The sequence below is a fragment of the Rhineura floridana genome, chromosome 2 (genome assembly GCF_030035675.1).
Source record: "Rhineura floridana isolate rRhiFlo1 chromosome 2, rRhiFlo1.hap2, whole genome shotgun sequence".
NCBI classification, from domain to species: Eukaryota; Metazoa; Chordata; class Lepidosauria; order Squamata; family Rhineuridae; genus Rhineura; species Rhineura floridana.
The window spans coordinates 119,410,075-119,430,992 of record NC_084481.1 but is presented as its reverse complement, the minus strand read 5'-3'; the positions used below and the strand labels follow the sequence as shown (position 1 = coordinate 119,430,992).

Sequence of the window (20,918 nt, the reverse complement as noted above, 5' to 3'; positions counted from 1 at the left end):
AAAGGCAGCTGCATTCTGGTTTGCATATTAGTCCATAAAGTGCAAAACTGATAGGTTTTTATTAAAATGAGAACTGGGCACATGTCTTCCCCCATCCCTGCACTCAGATTCAATTTCTACAGTCTTTTCTTGTAATCCCCTGGGAAGTACCCCTATTAAGACTGGCCTAGTTCTTCTCATTGAGTGCCAACACTTCAGACTGCAGTAAGGGTCTCATGTGATTGCTTGCTCCTCCAATGAAATAATAGGTCAATCCCTTCACAAAGAAAACTAGCTTGAGTGAATGCCAGGCTAGAGCCCTTCTCCCTTACAAGCTACTTTTCTATGTGGACAGAATTTGTTTTGTCATATAAGGTCCCTCTCATCCCAGCAGACTGAAGTGGTACAGTATTGGCCCAATGGGCTTGCATCTCTACCTAAAGTTAATGCTTGATATCATTACCAGATCTCTGTCACTGACAGGGGGTTCAACTAAGGCAAAATGTGGCACAGTCCATCTGTGCATGTGCAGAGAGATGTACATTTATTTACCTTAATTTATTGACTGCATTTATATTTAGCCTTTCCTTCAGGAGCTCAAGGCAGCATACATGGTTCCTCCCCTTCCCTTCATTTTTATTCTCACAGCAATCCTCTGAGGTAGGTTGCAAGGCCATCCAGCAAGCTTTGTGGCTGAGTGGGAATTTGAACTCAGGTCTCCCCAATTCTACTCTGAAACTCTAACCACTACACCACTTCCATTCATCCAAATGGATCCCAGGACAAACACAGTGAAATGCAATAATGCAACTAAAATACAAAAAAATGCAATAAAAACTAAAAGATAATGGCTTAAAACCAATGTAAACTGAAGCAAAAGCAACTCCTCTAAAATGCCTGGTCAAACAGGAGTCTGAACCTGGCATCAAAAAGATTGCAATGTTGACATGTGTTGAACCTCTCTGGGGAGGGCATTTCAGCACAGGTGGGCCCTCTCCTTCATGCAGGCACACCATACTTCAGCATTATTCTCCTTCTGCCTGTCATTTCTGTTATTCATTGTGAGGCACATTCTAACAAAACTGATCCTATTTCTTTAGGTAATCAGCAAGCTGATGAGCTGCCTGACACGCGGCTGCTCGTGGTTCACCGGCTCCTTTCTCATTTCTGACTTGTGTTTCTATGCCTGCAGACACCATGAAGTTAGCAGAATTGCAAGGGGAAGCTTCCATTCAAGAACAGGAGGCTTGGATCAAAGCAGGTTGTGACAAATTCAGAGGTGTCTGGTATAGCCTTGACCGCAGACCAGTCGTCCCCAGAGTCCTGGTCCACCATCTTGCCCAGGTGACCCATGGAATGGGCCATATGAGCAAAAGGGGGGTAGCTGAGCAAATCTTGAAATGCTGGTATGCCCCAGGTACTCACCAGTAGGCAGCACGTGTTGCATCCTCCTGTGCTACTTGTCAACAATTTTCTACAACCAGGGGAGAGAACACCATCCAGAGTGCTCATAGGTGGTCTTATGGGACTTTCCAATATTTGCAAATTGATTTCATTGAATTACTCCCATCTGGTGGTTTTCGATACTGTTTGGTGATTGTATGTGTGTTCAGCGGATGGGTAGCCTTGCAAGCACCAAGATGCTGTTAAGGTGGTAAAGAAGTTAGTAGCTGAAGTGGTCCCTAGATTTGGTATTCCACTCAAGATAGATTCTGACAAAGGGGGGGGCACTTCACTGCAGAGATAATGAAGAAATTATGCACTGCTTTGCACATTACCCAAAAATTTCATTGTCCTTACCATCTTCAGAGCTCGGGACATGTAGAACATAAACATTTTTACCTAAAGAGAAAATTAGGGGAAATTTGTGCAGAAACTGGTCTAAAATGGCCTCAGGCTTTGCCTCTGGTACTCATGCATATCAGAAACACACCAAACAGAAAACATGGATTGACTCCTCATGAAATAGTATTTGGTAGACCTTTACTATTAGGGATTGAGCCACCTCAGAAAACTAAGACTTTTGAACTTTCTGAACACTACGATGAACTTACTAAATATGTCATACATTTGTTCAAAATTGCTGTCAGTCTCTCCTCTCAGGTACAGGACGCTCTTCCAATTCCTACAGACATGCCCTGCCATTCTATCCAGCCAGGTGACTACGTCTTCAGGAAGGACCACAGAAGAAAGGACTGCCTCCAGTCCCAAAGGGAAGGCCCTTTCTAGGTCCTGCTGATTACTAATACTGCTATCCAAGTGAAGAAAAGAACCTCGTGGATACATGCAAGCCATGCCCATAGAACAGTTGACTCAAGCAGCAGGAAGGCACCGCCACCCCTCCAACCTAAGGAAACTAACTTTTGCTCACACGAAACAAATGAGGAAATCTCAGAACAACTAAGGTAAGAAGGCTACTCCACAGATGAAAGCATTAATCCAGGCTTGATTGCCCAGGTAAGGGCTACAGGAGAGATCCCTGAGCCGTTTGGGAAAGACCCTGAGGACTTCAAAGAGGACAACTCCTGCCCTGACGAGTGGGCATCAAGTCTGGCTGACACTCTTGCAGAAACCCAGCTGTACGACTTGGATGATAGTGGGTATCAAACAATGTCACGCTTGACTGAAAAGCAAATAGTGCAGGAAGCTGGTGTACTTTATCAAGCCATTCAAGTTTGTTGTTGTTGTTATGTGCCTTCAAGTCAACTAATACTTATGGCGACCCTATAAATCAGCGACCTCCAGTAGCATCTGTCGTGAACCACCCTGTTCAGATCTTGTAAGTCCAGGTCTGTTCAAGCCACTCAAGTATATGTGACATATCTTAATTTAACTTCTTATCTACTTAATCTCACCTGACAAGGACAATAGATTCTCCTTATTATGACTCACTGTGCATTAATGCAACTTGGAAATCTCATGAAGCTAGAACATAGCATCCAAGATTGGAGGAATGGAGATGTTAGCCAATGGCAAGACATTATTAAAGACATAAATGTAAACTGGGATTGGCTAAAAGTAATCAAATTTGTAACACAGCACCCCTTATTAAAGTTTGCAGTCACAATAGTTATCAAAGGAAAAGAGTTAACTGCTTATCGGTACTTTCCTCTCCCTAACATAATTGGCAATCACTTACGCATACCTCATTTCAATTCACAGCTGGCTACAGAGGGTCTCTTTGTGATGACAGCCGGGTGTGACCAATGGGACTTTGATAGATGGCTTTGTCCTATCCACAGTACACCGTTTGAGCCATGTGCCTATAACTTTAGTAGTGCCGGTTGTGTATGGGCTCAGTGGTGTGATGATGCTCCTCGAATAATTGATAATGGTCGAGGATGTGTGTGTGTGTAGTGTCACGAGATGCAGTATATTGGGAAGATGATACTATCTCCTTTCCCCATGTACGTGAATGTAGATGCAATATTTCCCATGTGCGCACCACTATGAGACACTACATGGCTATAGAGTATGAAACTAAGGATGGGAGGCCATGAAATGGAGTTTTTCCTTTCCCCTAGGATTCAATATTAGTTCAGTAGCACAAGCCTTATGGGCCAGTAAGAGAATTCATATGCAACTTGAGGCCCTATCCCGAAATGACAAGGGTTTGGTTGTAAAGATCCAACATGATCAAGCTGAACTTGTTAGAATCACCAAAGAGATGGAAGATGTTACTAACTATCATTGGTGGGATATCTTTTCTGGATGGAGTCCTACTTTGAAGAATGTTTTGACTTTATCATTCCACCCTATCATTTTGACGTTAGTAGCTGTACTCTTGCTACTCCTATTAATCTGCATTCTTTATGCAAGGTTTGTATGGTTGTATAAGAAGGTACAGAAAATAGTGTGGCAAGTGGGAACCAGAAAAATAAATGTGGTAAGAACCTACAAAGGTGCAACAGTGCATCAGATGCCTGAAAAAAGGTCTGATGATGAGAATATGGAGAAGTGGATAGCAGAGGAAGATGCTAAGATAAAAACTTTGCAAGCAGAATGGATGAAGATGAACAAAATAGAATATGACACTATGTGAAGCTGGATAACTTCAAAGGGGGAAATAATGGGGAATTTTTATGTACAAAAAGTAGGCAAAATATATTGTTTTAGAAATTATAAGGATCATACTTTTATAAAGGAGCAACAGGCCAGATAAATGATCCTCTCCTTAGTACTGATATCTCTGCTTGTAACACAAATTTATCCATGGTAACTGGTATGCATGGTATGCTAGGTACAGCCTGGCTCAAGAAGATAAGGGGAACAGAACACTGGTACTGAAAGTCTCTGTCCTTCCAACGTCATGAGAGGAATTAGTATTGGAATGTATTAGCTCATAGTAGAAATGTGCTGGTATTAGAATTGTTTAACATTACCTAATTGGCTAGAAAATAATGTGGACAGTGTAACCTCTATGAAATGCTTATGTGTAGCTCCATGATTGGGAAATGCTAATGTGCTTTACCCTGGAATATATAAAAACTCTTGGCGAACAGTGCCATGTTGCAGCACTCCACCAAGCTCAAGGGAGACTGACCGTGCATACGTAACCAATAAAGGACTACCTTTGCTGCAAGCCTGTATCTTCGTTTTCCTTTAGGGCTCCTGGTCCAATGGACCTCAAAATTCTCTGTTATTTCTGTTTGACATTCCTATCCTGTTGTTTACTACAACACCATAGATAAGTGATAGAGCACCTACTTTGCATGCAAAAGGTCCCAGGCACCTCCTGTCTGAAATCCTGGAGAGCCACCACCAGTCAGTATAGATAATAATGAGCTAGACAGACCAGTGTTTCAACTCTGTATAAGACAGCTTCCTATGTCCTATGAGGAATAAACCCTGTTTATGAATGTACTATCTGAGGCTTCCATTTTCACATCAGTGACGATTAAGCTGCAGCCCTAGCCACCAATCCATGCTGCTGGAGGGGGCTAGGATGCAATGGAAGTTTCTGTCCTCTGGCCTTCACTGGTGGGAGGGCTTTGCCACCATAGAGGGCCCCTCTGCAGCCATGCAAAGTGCAATCATTGGAGGCAATGCTATTAGGATTGATGGGTCAGAAGCATCCCAAATCCTGTGATTTCAGGGGTGGGCTCTAAAATGTAATGCGAAGGGACCCTAGTGATGTCATTAAGCATGATATGTTAAGCATCAACCACAGTTGCTTGGAGCATACCACTCAAATAAAAAAAATCCCCGATTAGAAATTAAGATAGAAATCTTAGCTAAATGAGGGTGTTTCCAAGTCCAGCTGAAGTGACAAGAACATTCCTTCTCACATGCTTAGGAAGCCTGGGTAAGGAGCATTTAATCTAGCCTCCTTGCTTCTTAAGTGCCCTCAGGCCAGGCCAGTCATCAGAAGGCCACTGTAGGAAAAAGGGAGCCTAGTGTTGTGGAGATGTTTGATGGGGGCACTTGGGAGTAAAGATGGATGCCCCTGAAGGTTGCAATTCTAAACATTCTTACTAAGGGACTAAGCCCCACAGAACTCAACAGAAGTAAGATATGGCTAGGATTATGCTGTTGGTAAGGCTTCACTAGGGATCCTCTGCAAAAATATCGATATCAAAGCAAGGTTGGCAACCCCCTACCTGAAATGCCCTGCCTGACTTTTAATGTGGCTGTTCCAAACAACTTTACAGACTTGACTCTTCACTGCAGAGAGAGATTTGGGAAATAAGTAAGAGTTAAGAAACTTCTCTACCCTTTCCTGCCTATCCTGTGGGCTGTTATAAACTCACTTTCCAACCCAATTCCAGTGAGTAATAACTGACAGAAAAAACAAACACGGTTTGGTGTACCTTCAGAGGCAGTAGCATGGGAACAACAGCAATTGAAGCCATACTTCCCAGTATGTGAATTCTCTTTTACCACGATTAGGCAAGAAACAAACCATCATGCAAACAATAAGGTGCATCATCAGTGGGTTTAAGGGGGTTGAGCTGACTACATGGAACCACTGTGACTGCTTTTATGGATGTAAGGGAGTGAAGTCAGAGGTAAATGCAATGCAAATAGAAAAGAAAAACCAAAGACAGTGATGATTTCCTAAATGCAATACCATACCAACCACAACAAGATTCCGATGAGTAAGGCAGAAAACTCAGCATCCCACAACCAGTCAGGGTTCCTAACCAAAAACTAAAACTAAAAAAACCTGGCAGCCAGTCAGCCAAGATCACAGAAATTCCCAGGCAGCACACCTGACCCGGGGGCTGCAGTTAGTCCAGAATGCTGTGGCACAATTGCTAACATGAGTGAGACTCTATCAGCACATAATATCTGTGCTCTGAAATCTGCACTGGTTGCCGATTTGCTACAAGGCCAAGTTCAAAGTGTGCTTTCCATGTTACGGGTGCCAATACTAATTGTTCTGCTCTTATAAGAAATTGATCATTTGGTGTGGCAGCACCTACATTTTTGAACTCTCTGCCTATTGACATTAGGCAGACACCTTCATTGTACTCTTTTCAACATCTGCTAAAAACATTTTTGTTTAGGCAAGCCTACTCCGGCATGTAGACATTATTATGCTTTTAATCTGTTTTTAACTCATTGTTGGTTTTATTATTTTGAATGTTTTTAAATACTTGTTTTCAACCATTTTTGCCAATAATTGTATTGTTTTAATTCCTTCTGTAAACAGCTTTGAGAGTTTTTCACTAAAGTGATATATAAATGTTGCAAATAAAATACATAAATAAATAATAATGTACAACCATAGTGTGAAATCAGATACATATTTAGACATAGTATGAAGAAATATTTATATAAGCATGACTCAAAGATGTTTATTATTTACACAACCTGTAAAGATATTTATAGTGCAATCCTATGCATGTTTACTCAGAAGCAAGTCCTAATGTATTCAATGTATTCAAACAAGGAAGCGTGCACAGGACTGCAATCTCAAATGATAAGGAACTTCACTCACCCAACCCAAAATTCAGAATCATGCCACTTTAAGTTGTTTTGCAACTGTTTTATTCTTGTTTTATGGTTATTGGATTTTCAATGGATTTATTTCTTGTTGTAAACTGCCTTGATTTCCAGCCCTACCTCACAGAGTTGCTGGAAAGATTCCATATATATACACACACTGGAGAGGTAAAAATACATACACCCTATATAATAGTTTATTGTCAAAACTAGTTGGTCATTGTAAAACTTTTTTTTAAAATCAGTATTAGTTTCCTACCAAATAAAAGCATTGACCTTTTGGTGAAGGGCAAGTAATAAATTCTAAGTCTAATAATAATTCTAAGTAAGCCCTGCTGGTTGCTTTAAAAAAAAAAGGAATGGAGGAGAGAAAGATTTACAACACAATCCTTTGCTATGTTCACTGAAAAGTCCCATTGATTTACAGCACAATCCTGACCATGTCTACTCAAGCCCTACTGAATTCAATTACTGCCAGGTATGTGGGATTAGCATTGCAAATTCACTCCCAGAAAAGTGGGTAATGGATTAAAATTTCATATTGGGAAGGTTTTCAAAACAGACTATGAATTAGATAAATAAACTGCCCTCTTCAACAGCCCAGTAAAATATAAACTTGTTTGACTCATTATAATCAGAATAGTATAATGTATTATACACTCAACTTCTGATGTGCAGAGAAACAGGAAAGGAAACTGTTTTCAAGATTTGAAGTGGGCTCTAGCTCTTGCCTGGAGGTCATCAAATCTCTTGTCAGTCACAACCCTGACTTCACTTATTGGCTAAAATACCTGAAAGGGCACAGATTAGAGTTGCTGGCTTCTAATAGAAGTTGGGGAGAGCAGTTGACATGTTGGTGTATATCTCTTGAACCAAACCACCTAGACACTTAGGGATTTTTTTTAATGAAAGCTAAGAGTCTGGAGATTAAGGTGACTCACCTAAGACCTGGAGAGGACCATGAAAAACTGGAGTGTCTGGTCAAAAAACGGTGACCTGGCAACCCTAAGTGCTACCACCCATACCTGGCAGAGGATCCAAAAATGGGACATGGTGGGATGGACCTAGACCTGTCCTGGATCTGCTGGGTCCAAAGCTGTTCTAGTTTCCAAAGAGGGGCCCAATCTAGGCCCTTCTGCAGCACCTACCTGGAGCTGGTGCCACAAAATTAACTGAAAACATGCCCCCAACCTTCCACCCTGGCCTGTGCAAATTATAGGACTTCAGATATGGTGGTAGTTCCACTACTCCATTCTGCCCCATTGCTCTGTGGAGAATTTGGATTGTTCTACCCATTCTTTTTATTTTCTGAACACTCTCTCTCCAGGAGAAACTCTATTTCGGTCTTTGACCCTTAGAAACATAGGAAGTTGCTTTGGGCCAAGTCAGGCAGTTGACCCATCTAGTTCAATATTGTCTACAGTGACTGGAATTGACAGTAGTTTCAGACAGGAGTCTTACCCAGCCCTACATAGAGATGCCAGGGATTGAATCTGGGCCCTTTTTTCATGCACATCATCTACCATTGACCAATATTCACTCTAACTACAGGAGAGAGACTCAAATATGTTTTAAGCAGCATATGTGAAGTCAGTTTGAGACAAGAACCAGTCAACAGTATTAAGGTTGTTTGTGTAAGCAATACTGGGCAACAGTCCATAGTTTATTAACTTGTATTCTGAATTAAGCTGATCATGAATGACTCTTTTTCTCTCTGTACCCTTGGCAACAAATGTTGTTGTCAATAATCCAGATTCAAAATTTCAACATCACTCCTGGTGAATGAAAAACTGTGACTTGTACTCTAAAGGCCATGACTGAATGAAACTAACAAAATATCTCTGGTTTAAAAATGTACATTTCAAAGCTATTTTCAATTTTACACAAGCTGTTCAAGCCTTGCCGTGTTCACTTCACACACACAATCACAATGTTGATCTATAGATTTCAGTGGCATGGCTCTTGAATGAGGAATTTATACATTGTGGCCCACAGAATGTCAGATAAATATAAATCTACAATGGCCAATGATGGTATGAATTTCCATTGTATTTGAATATATTACAATACAATATAAGTGTATTTGTAAAAAAATATTCAAAATACTGCACTGCAACAAAGTAAAGATCTGATGCAAACCAATGTAAGACGTGAATGAAAAATTGTACGCCCTAGTAATTACAAATGAAAACATTATCCAGTAGAAAAATGAGAAGACTGCAACTGCATCATTTTATTGCTGGTAAAATTCCATTCTATTTTTCCTTTCAGCTGACAATACCAATAAAAATTGCAACTGAGAAAGGGGTGATTTAAAAAAAGGGGGGGAAATCACAGCGTTCCAGTTTATAATTTCAGTTCATTTTACTGTTTTAGCAGATAACTATAATTTATATTGCTAGTCATATCCAAGTTTGAAAATCATACATCATTTTATATAGGTCATAATCACATCACAATTTCCAGATCAGATTAACATAGTTGATTCCACAGCATGGTTGAAAGAAGGAAGATCACTTTCTTGATCTCTGAATAACACACGCACAAACACTGGCCCTGCTGATTTCAGTGTGCTTTACTTTAGGATCTACCCACAGAAAGCCAAGGAATTCAGCACCACAGTGATGTCAGTAAAAAAGGGGAGGGGAATTGGGGAAATTTACAGGAAAAGGAAAGCCTAACCAAGAAATAACTGATTTTCTCTCCTTTATACCTAATAGCAATACCATTCATCATACACTAAACTATTAAAAGTCCAGAATTGTTTCAGACCTGGAGTATCATGAGGAGATTACAAAGCACCTCAAAAGCATCTTACCCCATACAGTTCTCCGTTATCTCTGTGGCAGTCTACAACATGCTTATAGAGAAGTAAGACCTTAGAACATGTTTCCAGTGGTTCTAGAAAGAATCTTGGAGAGTAAACCAGCACAGAGTAACTAAAATAAGTCAACAATTGAGTTGGCAGGCTCAGTAATAATGACATTGGTGATTTCAAGTCTCTGGCAAACTGGGAGAAAAGTGGATGCTGTTGTCCAAGTAAGGCTTATGAGCAATGTGAAAACAGAGTCAGCTTGGATGGATCCCAATCAGAGTTGGCCCTAGGTAGGTAGAGTGAGACAGCCACCTCAAGCAACAGATTGTTATGAAAGAGCAGCAAATTTAGTAGTAGTAGTAGTAGTAGTAGTAGTAGTAGTAGTAGTAATAGTAGTAGTATACCAGGTAGGGGGTATTGGAATCTGCTGCTTCCAATGCAGCCCTATAGCCAGGTTGGGGCAAATGGAGGACATTGTTCAGCCCTGGAGCCAGCCTTCCTTGTTAGGTGGGGCAGCAGCCACATTTAAGGGGAGAGACACATAACTGGTGGACAGGATGTGGAGACAATGTGAGGGCCAGGCCAGGGGAAGGCAGTGACCTTCCGACTCATTCCTCTTCCATTCAGCATGTGTGTTAACTTACATAATAGGCTATGTAAAGGTTAACAGGAAATTTTGTATGGACACCAGGAGTTAAATGATTGGCATATTTGTTGTTTCATAAGGATACAGTGAACAAGGGGATACCAAATGGTGTAAGCGCAGGTGGTGCCGCCACCCACCCACCCCAGCTACAGGGCTGGCATCCCCAGCCCCTAGAGCTGTTCTTCCACACCACTCTAGTATTTTTTTAATTATCTTTTTAATTTTTGACATGACAGACAATGACAGCCTGAGCCTGCATGTAAAGAATGACAGCTTGTTTTAAGGACAGGAGCAATTTAAGAACAGGATCCTCTGAAAAATTAAGTGAATAATGCAGGGTGTGTGCACAACAAAATCTTCATCTAGATTAAGATTCCCCCCAAAGTCTGTTCCCTAACTGAGGGTAGATAGTCACAATCATCCTATAATTACTTACTAAAATTACTTTAATTTTCTTAACCATTTTAATCTTTTAATCCGTATTTTTAATTTTTGTCGTATTGTGTTTTTGTAGTGTTTTTGTTGTTTGTTTGTATATGTTTTTATGATTTTTATTATGATATATTGTATTTTATCTTGTTTGTTCACTGCCCTGAGAGCTATTCTGCTAAGGGCGGTATATAAATTGAAATAATAAATAAATAAATAATTACTTAAGTGATCCTGGAAAAAACACCCTGCATAGTAACATGACCCTTGCAGAGTTAAATATTAGCACTTTGTATTATGGGCTAAAGTTAGATGCTACCCCTTGGACTTTCCTTTGCTCTGCTTTTCAGTTGCAGTTTTAGTTGTGTTCTCTGCCCAGCCAGCAATAAAAAAGCATGTTTGTTTCCCTGCAGTAAGAGTTTGTTTAGTCTGCAGTTATTATGATGAGTAGAGCAAGATTGGGTGCTTATTGCTAAAGGGGGAAATAAAGAGATAACTTAAAGTGATCTGAACAATATCTACTCTAATTTACTCTACACTCACAATCACAGTGATGAGTTTTTCTTCTTTTGCTTGAGTACTTGGAGACAAAGGATAAAAACAGCCCTAAAGGAATAGAAATACTGCTACAGTTAGCTGCACTGGCTGGCCACTTAAGCTGTAACTTGGGCCTAATTTCTGATTTTCCCAATGTGTGTAGCTCAGCATGAGACCTTTTCAAGGTTTCTGGGCAGAAAAATCAATCCAGCAACAGGAAAAAAATCCAATTGGTTTCTACAATTAGTTTCCAATTGCTTAGTTAGTCCTTTATATAGCAACCAGTTAAAAAGTTTTCCTTTGATTGTGCAACAGAAAGGAAAATCTAAAGTTCAGGAACCTATTTATTATTATTATTATTATTTATTTGTTTATTTATTTATTTATTTATTTAATTTATTAGTCGCCCATCTGGCTGGTTGTCCAGCCACTCTGGGCGATGTACAACATAAAACAATACATTAAAACATTAAAATTTAAAACCATAACAGTAAGAAACCTAACCCACCCCAAAAGCCTGCCTGAAGAGCCAGGTCTTCAAGGCCCGGCGGAAGCTTATCATAGAAAGGGCATGGCGGAGATCATTTGGGAGAGAGTTCCACAGGGTGGGGGCCACTATTGAAAAAGCCCTCTCTCTAGTCCTCACCAGTCTAGCTGTTTTAACCGGTGGGATCGAGAGAAGGTCTTCTGAGGCTGATCTTGTTGAGCGGCATCCCTATCGATGCTGGAGGCGCTCCTTCAGATAGACTGGGCTAAAACCGTATAGGGTTTTAAAGGTCAAAACCAACACCTTGAATTGGGCCCGGTAAACAACCGGTAGCCAGTGCACCTCCTTCAGCACTGGAGTGATGTGATCTTGCCGGTGGCTGCCTTTAATCAGACGAGCCGCCGCATTCTGTACCAGTTGCAGCTTCTGGACCGTTTTCAAGGGTAACCCCATGTAGAGCGCATTACAGTAGTCTAGGCAAGAGGTGACCAGGGCATGTACTACCGGTGGGAGCAGATGGTTGGGAAGGTAGGGGCGCAGCCTCCATATCAGATGGAGTTGATACAGCGCCGCCCGGCTCACAGCCGAGACTTGAGCCTCCATGGTCAGCTGGGAGTCAAGAATGACCCCCAGGCTGCGGACCTGGTCTTTCAGGGGCAAACGTACCCCATTGAGCACCAGGTCCACATCCCCCAGCCTTCCCTTGTCTCCCACAAACAGTACCTCGGTTTTGTCAGGGTTCAGCTTCAGCTTATTCCTTCCCATCCAGCCACTCACCGACTCCAGGCACTTGGACAGGGTTTCTACAGCCAACCTCGGTGAAGATTTAAATGAGAGATAGAGCTGCGTGTCATCCGCATACTGATGACATTGCAGCCCAAATCTCCTGATGATTGCCCCCAGCGGCTTTATATAGATGTTGAACAGCATCGGGGAGAGGATGGAACCCTGTGGCACCCCACAAGTGAGAGGCCAAGGATCTGAAACCTCATCCTCCAATGCCACTCTTTGGTACCTACCAGAGAGGAAGGAATGGAACCACTGCAATACAGTGCCCCCCATGCCTAACCTCTTCAGGCGGTCCAGGAGGATAACGTGGTCAACGGTATCGAAAGCTGCTGAGAGATCAAGGAGGACAAGGAAGGTGCATTCGCCCCTATCCCACGCCCTCCTCATATCATCTACCAAGGCGACCAAGGCTGTTTCAGTCCCATGTCCAGGCCTGAAGCCCGATTGAAATGGATCCAGATAATATTTGAAGGATGTACACTCAAGAAGGAGTTAATAAACACACCCTAAAGTATTTATTTTCTCTCTGAAAAGGTGTATTGTGAACTTACCATTCAGAAAGCTTTCTTCCATATTTATCAAGCATTTTTATAAGTTTACAAAAGGAAGTCTATTATGCAGTAAATATTTTATGAAGTTAAGGACTTAATCTCATTGACTTCAACAAGAAAGTTATTCATACTGTTCTCAGCACCACTCTCCCTAAATGCTTCACTATAGTTGCATTGTAATGTGCTCTTACTCTGTTTCTAAACCTGACAGGTTTTTGTTTTGTATTGGTGTTGTCATGATACAGGATTAAAACTGATTTTTTGAGGAAACAAGCTCCACACTAGCTTTTAACTTCTTAGTTATAACATAAACTATTTTGTATCCCTTTGTTCATGGTATCCTCAACATCCTTTTTTCTTATGAAACAAAAAGTATGCCAGTCATTTAATTCCTGCTGTTCATACCATTATGTTAACTAAACACACTCTCTGCACAGAGAAGGAGTGTGGGAAGGTCACTGTCTTTCTCTTCCCTGGCCTGGCCCTTACATCCTATCCACCAGTGAGGAGGGAGATTGGCTATGTGCCTCCCCCCAAAAAAATGCCCCACCTAGAAATGTGGCTGCTCCACCTAACAAAGAAGGCTGGCTACTGCTCAAATGTCAACATATTTTGACGGTCTTGCATTCTACTTCAGGCAGCAAAATGTCTTGGGCTGGCCACAATCCCAGCATTCAACATTCAGATACATTTTCCCTGGCTATGACAACACTTCTGAGAACTACCGCCGCCGCCGCCAGTAGGCTCATTGATAATCCTACTACTGGGCTTCAGTAACATTTAGCACCATGTGTTATTAGATCCTGCTTGAACAGAAGGCATTTAGCTAAGTGGGGTCAATGTGGAATTAGGTTACTATTGACCTCCCCCATGAGATTTATCCTGAAAAGTGTCCTGATTTCATTTCAGTTGTTTGGGGGCGGGATTCCCCCCTGAGGGTCAACAAGGAGCTCCCATTTTCAGTAATTTTCAGCAATGGTTACAAAAGCATTTGCATCTTTTCAATGCTGTTTTCATTGATGCTACTTTCGTTCTTAATATTAGCATGCTAAGTTAATACTGCTCGACATGGATGCTACTGAATAATTTATTCAAGCAAAATTATGCTACGATAGGGAGGGGAAGGGAAGAATGATGTAAATATTTAGGTAGGAAAGGGGGATTAGGGTAAGTTCCACAAAATTCTCTGTCCTGGTTGTCAGTGGTGTCATCTGTTCAGCTTGTGAATCTGTAATGCACTGATACATAAACTGAGCATTGAATCCAAAGATTAGTAGGAAAACAGCACTGAGAAGAAACAACAGCCAAAGAAACAAAAGGGCATTGGAATAGCACTGAAAGAATCCAAATGAATGACAACTTGAATATTACTATTATTATTATTTTCAGTAATCTATTTGACTTCACTGTATGTGCTACTTTTGAATGGAATATCGAAAGTAGATAATGTTGTTATTTATTTAGAACTTGTGTTGATTTTGGGCTGATTTTGACTGTGGGGATGTATGGATGTGTGGATGTGTGGTTGTGGGGAATTGTAATGATTTTTAATTTAAATTTAAATTTAATTTAGCAGTATCAGAGTGTTAGAGGCGGGTCTCCGGCTCATTATTGTTTTAGGGTGGGTGGCCTGTCTGATTGGCGAACAGGGACAGGGGCATGTGCAAGTCAGGGGGGGATGTGACAGGGAGGGTGAGGGGCCAAACTATAGAAAGAGTGGGCGGCAGACGCTGGAATGGTACTGTTGGCAGACCATGCCAGATGAGGGGAACACGGGATAGATGTGTAATACCCATCCCATGTTCCGGGTCTGTTCAGAACCAGACGACAACTGGGGGATGCAGGATTCCTACCGACCTTCGATTGTTGTTGTGTAATGCCAGGTCTGTAGCACAAAAAACATTGCATATCCATGATATAATCTTGGATGGGCAAGCAGACCTGGCATGTATTACGGAGACCTGGCTGGATGAGGCCTCAGCTCCCATTCTTGAGGCCATGTGTCCGCCGGGTTTCCGTTATGCACAACAACCGAGGGTGGGAAGGCGGGGAGGGGGTGTGGCAGTCATCTATCGGGAGTCTCTAGTTTTTACCAGACCTCCTTTTCATAGGACTAAGTTTGTTGATTGTATGTACTGGAGGTTGGGCCCGAAGGGCAGTTTGGGGATCCTGCTTGTGTACCGCCCACCCTGCTGCACGGCAGACTCCCTGACCGAGGTGCTAGAGGTGGTCTCGGCTGTATGTGCGTTGTCCCCAGAGCTGTTAATTCTCAGGGACTTCAATGTACATGCTGAGGCCACTCTCGTAGGAGCCCCTCGGGATTTCCTGGAAACCATGGCTTCCTGGGAACTGCACCTTAGTAATATTGGGCCCACCCATGTAGCCGGTCATGCTCTCGACCTTATATTTGTCCTGGGAGGGGAGGGAAGTGTTCTGAAGTTGGGGGTGGCTTCTTCCACCCCTGTGTCATGGTCAGACCACTATCTGGTAAATATAGACTTCTCGATACCACACACCCTCCGTAGGGGAAAAGGACCTATTAGAATGGTCCGCCCCAGACACCTAATGGATCCAGAAGGATTCCTGACTGCGCTTGGGGAATTGGAACCTGCTGAAGGCCGCACGGTCGATACCCTGGTGATGGAGTGGAATGACGGGATCACCAGGGCTCTGGACTGCGTGGCGCCGAAACGTCCTCTCCCCCTGAACAGAACTCAGTTAGCACCTTGGTATACTCCACGGTTGCGAAATCTGAGACAGGAGGTGAGACGACTAGAATGCTGGTGGCGGAAATCCCGTTCCGAAGATGTCCGGACACAGGTTAGAGCAGCAGTAACTGCCTACCAAGTGGCAATAAAGGCAGAAAAGAAGAGGTTCTTTGCTGCCTCTATTGCGTCCGCAGAGTGCTGTCCCAGGAGGTTGTTCCAAGTGGTCCGAAGCCTGGTCGGTCCAGTTGCTCAGGAACCCTTGGAACAGTCTAAGGCCTCCTGTGACAAATTAGCAAAGCACTTTGCCGACAAAATCGAACATTTACGGAGCTCAATTCCGTACGCCGTGGACACAGTAAATGAAACAGAGTTGGCCAGTTGCAATCCGGTCAAATGGGATCGGTTTCGACCTCTTCCTTCTGAGGATGTGGACAAGGTGCTCTCGACTGTGAAGCCTACCACCTGTCTAACTGATCCTTGCCCATCGTGGCTCCTTGTGAGCTGCAAAGAGAAATTGGGCGAGGGGATTAAGGCGGTGGTCAATGCATCCTTGGAGGAGGGTGTAATGCCATTAGCACTCAAGGAGGCAATTGTAAAGCCCATCTTAAAGAAGTCCTCCTTGGATCCCCACGTTTTGAATAACTTTCACCCAATTTCGAACCTACCATTCCTGGGCAAGATCATTGAGCGAGTGGTGGCTAATCAGTTGTCGACACACTTGGATGAAACGGATTATTTGGATCCATACCAATCGGGTTTCAGGACTGGACATGGAACTGAAACAGCATTGGTCGCTCTGGTAGATGATATGAGGAGGGCATTAGATAGGGGAGAATTCACCTTTCTTGTCCTCCTCGATCTCTCAGCGGCTTTTGATACTGTCGACCACAGTATCCTTTTACATCGCCTGGAGGAATCGGGAATAGGAGGCACTGTACTGCAGTGGTTCCGCTCCTTTCTCTCCGATAGGCATCAACAAGTAGCATTGGGGGAGGAGGTTTCAGACCCTTGGCCTCTCAATTGTGGTGTGCCACAGGGCTCTATCCTCTCTCCCATGCTATTTAATATCTATATGAAGCCGCTGGGGACAATCATCAGGAGATTTGGGCTGCAGTGTCACCAATATGCGGATGACACTCAGCTCTATCTCTCGTTTAAATCTTCACCAGAGTCTGCTGTGGAGACCATGTCCAAGTGCCTGGAATCCGTGAGTGGATGGATGGGAAGGAACAGGGTGAAGTTGAATCCTGATAAGACTGAGGTGCTACTCGTAGGAGACAAGGGAAGGCTGGGAGATGTTGACCTGGTGTTCGACGGGGTGAAATTGCCCCTGAAGGACCAGGTCCGCAGCCTTGGGGTTGTTCTTGATTCCAAGCTGTCCATGGAGGCTCAGATTTTGGCAGTGAGCCGGGCAGCTTGGTATCAATTACACCTCATTCGTAGACTGCAGCCCTACCTTCCTGCTCATCAGCTCCCACTGGTGGTACATGCCCTGGTCACCTCTCGGTTGGATTACTGTAATGCGCTCTACGTGGGGTTACCCTTGAAAACGGTCCGGAAATTACAACTTATAGAAAATGCTGCGGCTCGACTACTTACAAACTGTCGCCGCCGGGAACACATCACCCCAGTGTTGTTCGACCTACACTGGCTCCCAGTTATTTTCCGGGCCCAATTCAAGGTGTTGGTATTAACCTTTAAATACCTATATGGTCTCGGCCCAGTTTATCTGATGGAGTGCCTCCAGCGCCACCAACCATGCCGCCCAACAAGATCAGCCACACAGGACCTTCTCTCAATCCCGCCAACTAAAACAGCTAGGTTGGCGGGGACAAGAGAGAGGGCATTTTCGTTGGCGGGGACAAGAGAGAGGGCATTTTCAGTGGCGGCCCCCACTCTCTGGAACTCCCTCCCGTATGACCTTCGACATGCCCCTTCCCTGAATGTATTCCGCCAAGCTTTGAAGACCTGGCTCTTCAGACAGGCCTTTGGGACTTACGGGGTTAAATTTTTACGACCAATAGCCTACTACTCTGTACTGGAACTGTTTTATTGTTTTATTGTTATATTGTATTTTATGATGTATTTTATTATGATGTAATGTATTGTTGTTAAATTGTACGTCGCCTAGAGTGGCCATTGGCCAGATAGGCGACCCACAAATTAAATTATTATTATTATTATTATTATTATTATTATTATTATTAACATCTACATCAGGAACAGCCAACTTGGGTACTACCGTGTGTTCTAGACAGACATATGGAGGCCAGGATTGGTCAGCACCATAATCTTTTCCCCAGTAAAAAATCAGGGTTTCAGAGTTGTATGCCATTAGATACCAATCTGTGCATTTATGTATTATGTACTACAATATCCATAGAACATTAACATGCAGAAACTCTATTTCTAATAACCTGAAAACATCTTTCAAAGAGCCAACAGACTCTAATTGGGATAGATTCAGTTGACCATTTCCAATCTACACAAAACTGCTGTGTTTAGGGGAAAGCATGTGCATAAATCAAACATAGTGTACTGTTGATCATAAACAATTCATTTAATATTTTGTATTTTTATATATGTGCATGCATATTATATACAAACTTACAGTATTGAGGCATATACCATACTCTCATCTTTGATGACTTTCTGTGCAAATGAATAGGATGAAACAAATTTCTGACCCTGCATATAAGCAAATTAAATTATCCTGAAGAGAAAAGGAATTGACAACCTAAGTGAGGTTTTAAGAAGCTCAGAACCTGCAGTCCCACATGTTCTGTTAATACATTTACCTCCAAGAGATCATCCAAGATGCAACACGTTCTGAGTTCCATAGTTATAGCCATCAGCAGAAAGCTACTTAGAACATTAGAGTGAATCCATCACTTCTGCGATGGTCAAGTAGGATATACAAGTAGGACAACAGTTTGAATAAGCAAGAGACACCCCTGTGCAACTTCTCAACCTCACAGTATTAGCCATTGGGGAGGATAAAACAATATATGGACTTGTGTGGTGTTTTTTAGCCCCCTTACACACACAAATGTGCACTGCACCAGCAGCTAAAAGCAGAGGAGGACCTGACCTACAGAGAAAAAAATGGGAGAGGGAAGAGAGAAGGGGAGTGTTGCCCCTATATAACATCCATTCTTTTCTTCTCAGCTTGTACCACTGTGGTAGGACATGAATGTAATGAATGCTAGACAGAAGCTATTGCAGTTTTCAGTCACCTTTAGTGTGTTTCAGCTGTTACATGCCTGGCATCTATCAAAAGGCATCAACTACATCACAGGACAGGGCATGACAGAATATTCAGATTGACATGGTATGGCTATGATCCACTCTCATACATCTCTTCTAGTAATACAAAATGTTAGCTCTATGTTTTCTTCTTGCTGCTGTGTGTGACTATCATTCACTTTACGAAGCACACACTGCAGTCCCAACCACAAGAGGATTTTTGTGGCCTGGTAGGCGGTACTTAGATTTTTCAGAAATTACCTTTTTATCGTTCGTTACTAGTCAATTAACATTAAGGAACAACAAGCATGACAATGGCAAGCATGAGAATCCAATGTTCTAGATGCAGTTACTTTAAGTAAAAGGAACCTAAAACTTGACAATCCTTGTCAAAACCTGTTCATTTGATTATTTATACAGCTTTAATAGCACTCATTCTTCAATAACAGAGAATGTGATGTTGGGGAATATAAACCTGAAGAGTGGGCTAGCAAGAGGAAAACAGCTGTTTATTGGAAAATGTACTATAATTATATGCCAGCAACCTCAATGGAGCATCACAGTTAGCATTTTTTCATCTGAAAACTCTGTGGATATTTTGCAGAGTTCTTAGCAGAAAACCTGCCCCGATTTTCCCCTTACCGACCCTCCCATCCCTCATTTCCCGGCAGAACATCTTCTGCTGAATTTCTAATTGAACTTTATGGCACCCCTTATTAGCCATTCATTAACCACACAGGTCTTTCCTTACACTTCCTTCTGGGGACACTACTTCTTTGGAAGACAAGAAAATAAGCACATTTCTCCAAACTTTCTGACCGTCACCATTAAAACTGACTGGCAGGGAAAGCTGGCTGTCATCGGGCAAAGATCTAACAGAGGGGGGCAGGAATGTCAACGGTTGCAAAGCACAATACCTGTCATAACTCCACCGACTGTAAGACATTGTCCTGTTGCCACTGACACCATCCATCCTTTGCAGTTCAGCACTTGCTCCTACTCCCTGCAGTCTCCCCGATTGTCTAATAAAAAGAATGGCTGAAAGAGTTCTTTTTTTAAAAAAAAAAAGCAGACAGAGACAGACACCTGTCTCTGGAAACCCTGTCCGGCTGGAAAGATGCTGCACAACACCTATAAACCCTGAAAGGTGGGACTAGAATTAAATGCACAGCAACCAATTTAGCAGAGGTTCACAATTGAAGGAATGTACCACTGTCTTTTCAAGAGAAGGGGATTCCTCCTCAGCTGTGATTCATACATTCTGTGCCAATCACTGGAATATAATTTCAGCTGTTTCTTTAGCAAAGCTTGTTGTAGGCAGTAGGCAACAGGATTATGCTGATAAGCTTTCAAGCCTTTGTATGAATGCACAGCCATGGATGTGAAAGATGCAACTCCTGCTACATTATGTCTGTGTTATTTATGCTCGTTTACACAGATACAGCTCCATCTTTTTTCTTTTGTTTTTTTTTACATCACTTTTCCCTGGCCAATAGCATAACCCCTAGATCTTTCAAACACTGCCTTCGGACAGACGTGCGATAATTATCCTTTGCGTATAGCAGAAATGAACCACAACCCCAGAGCAGCTTGTTCAGTGGTTTAGCTTTATGAAGATCACTCTGTGTTGGTTATTTTTAAAGCACTTCTAATTCTGTGTTCTGTATATGCAGATGAACCCAAACTCCACTATAATTCTGTTTGTCTTTAATTCTAACACTTTTCTTGAATTCTAACACTTGATATCCCACACTTCAAAACAAAAACAAAAACTAAACTGCTG

At 42.4% G+C, this 20,918-nt stretch overlaps 1 protein-coding gene across 4 annotated transcripts in view; it reads right to left on the bottom strand.

Annotated features, from left to right (window-relative positions):
• TUB (TUB bipartite transcription factor) overlaps positions 1-20,188 on the bottom strand; it is a 193,143-nt gene extending 172,955 nt beyond the window's left edge. The window contains exon 1 of one of the 4 annotated variants that reach the window (XM_061610318.1): positions 20,053-20,188. In XM_061610318.1, the coding sequence (XP_061466302.1) occupies positions 20,053-20,108 (56 nt within the window). In that variant the 5' untranslated portion in view covers positions 20,109-20,188. The remainder of the gene's footprint in view (positions 1-20,052) is intronic. The other 3 variants (XM_061610316.1, XM_061610310.1, XM_061610312.1) reach the window with 3 other exon arrangements.
• Between the last annotated feature and the right edge of the window lie 730 nt (positions 20,189-20,918).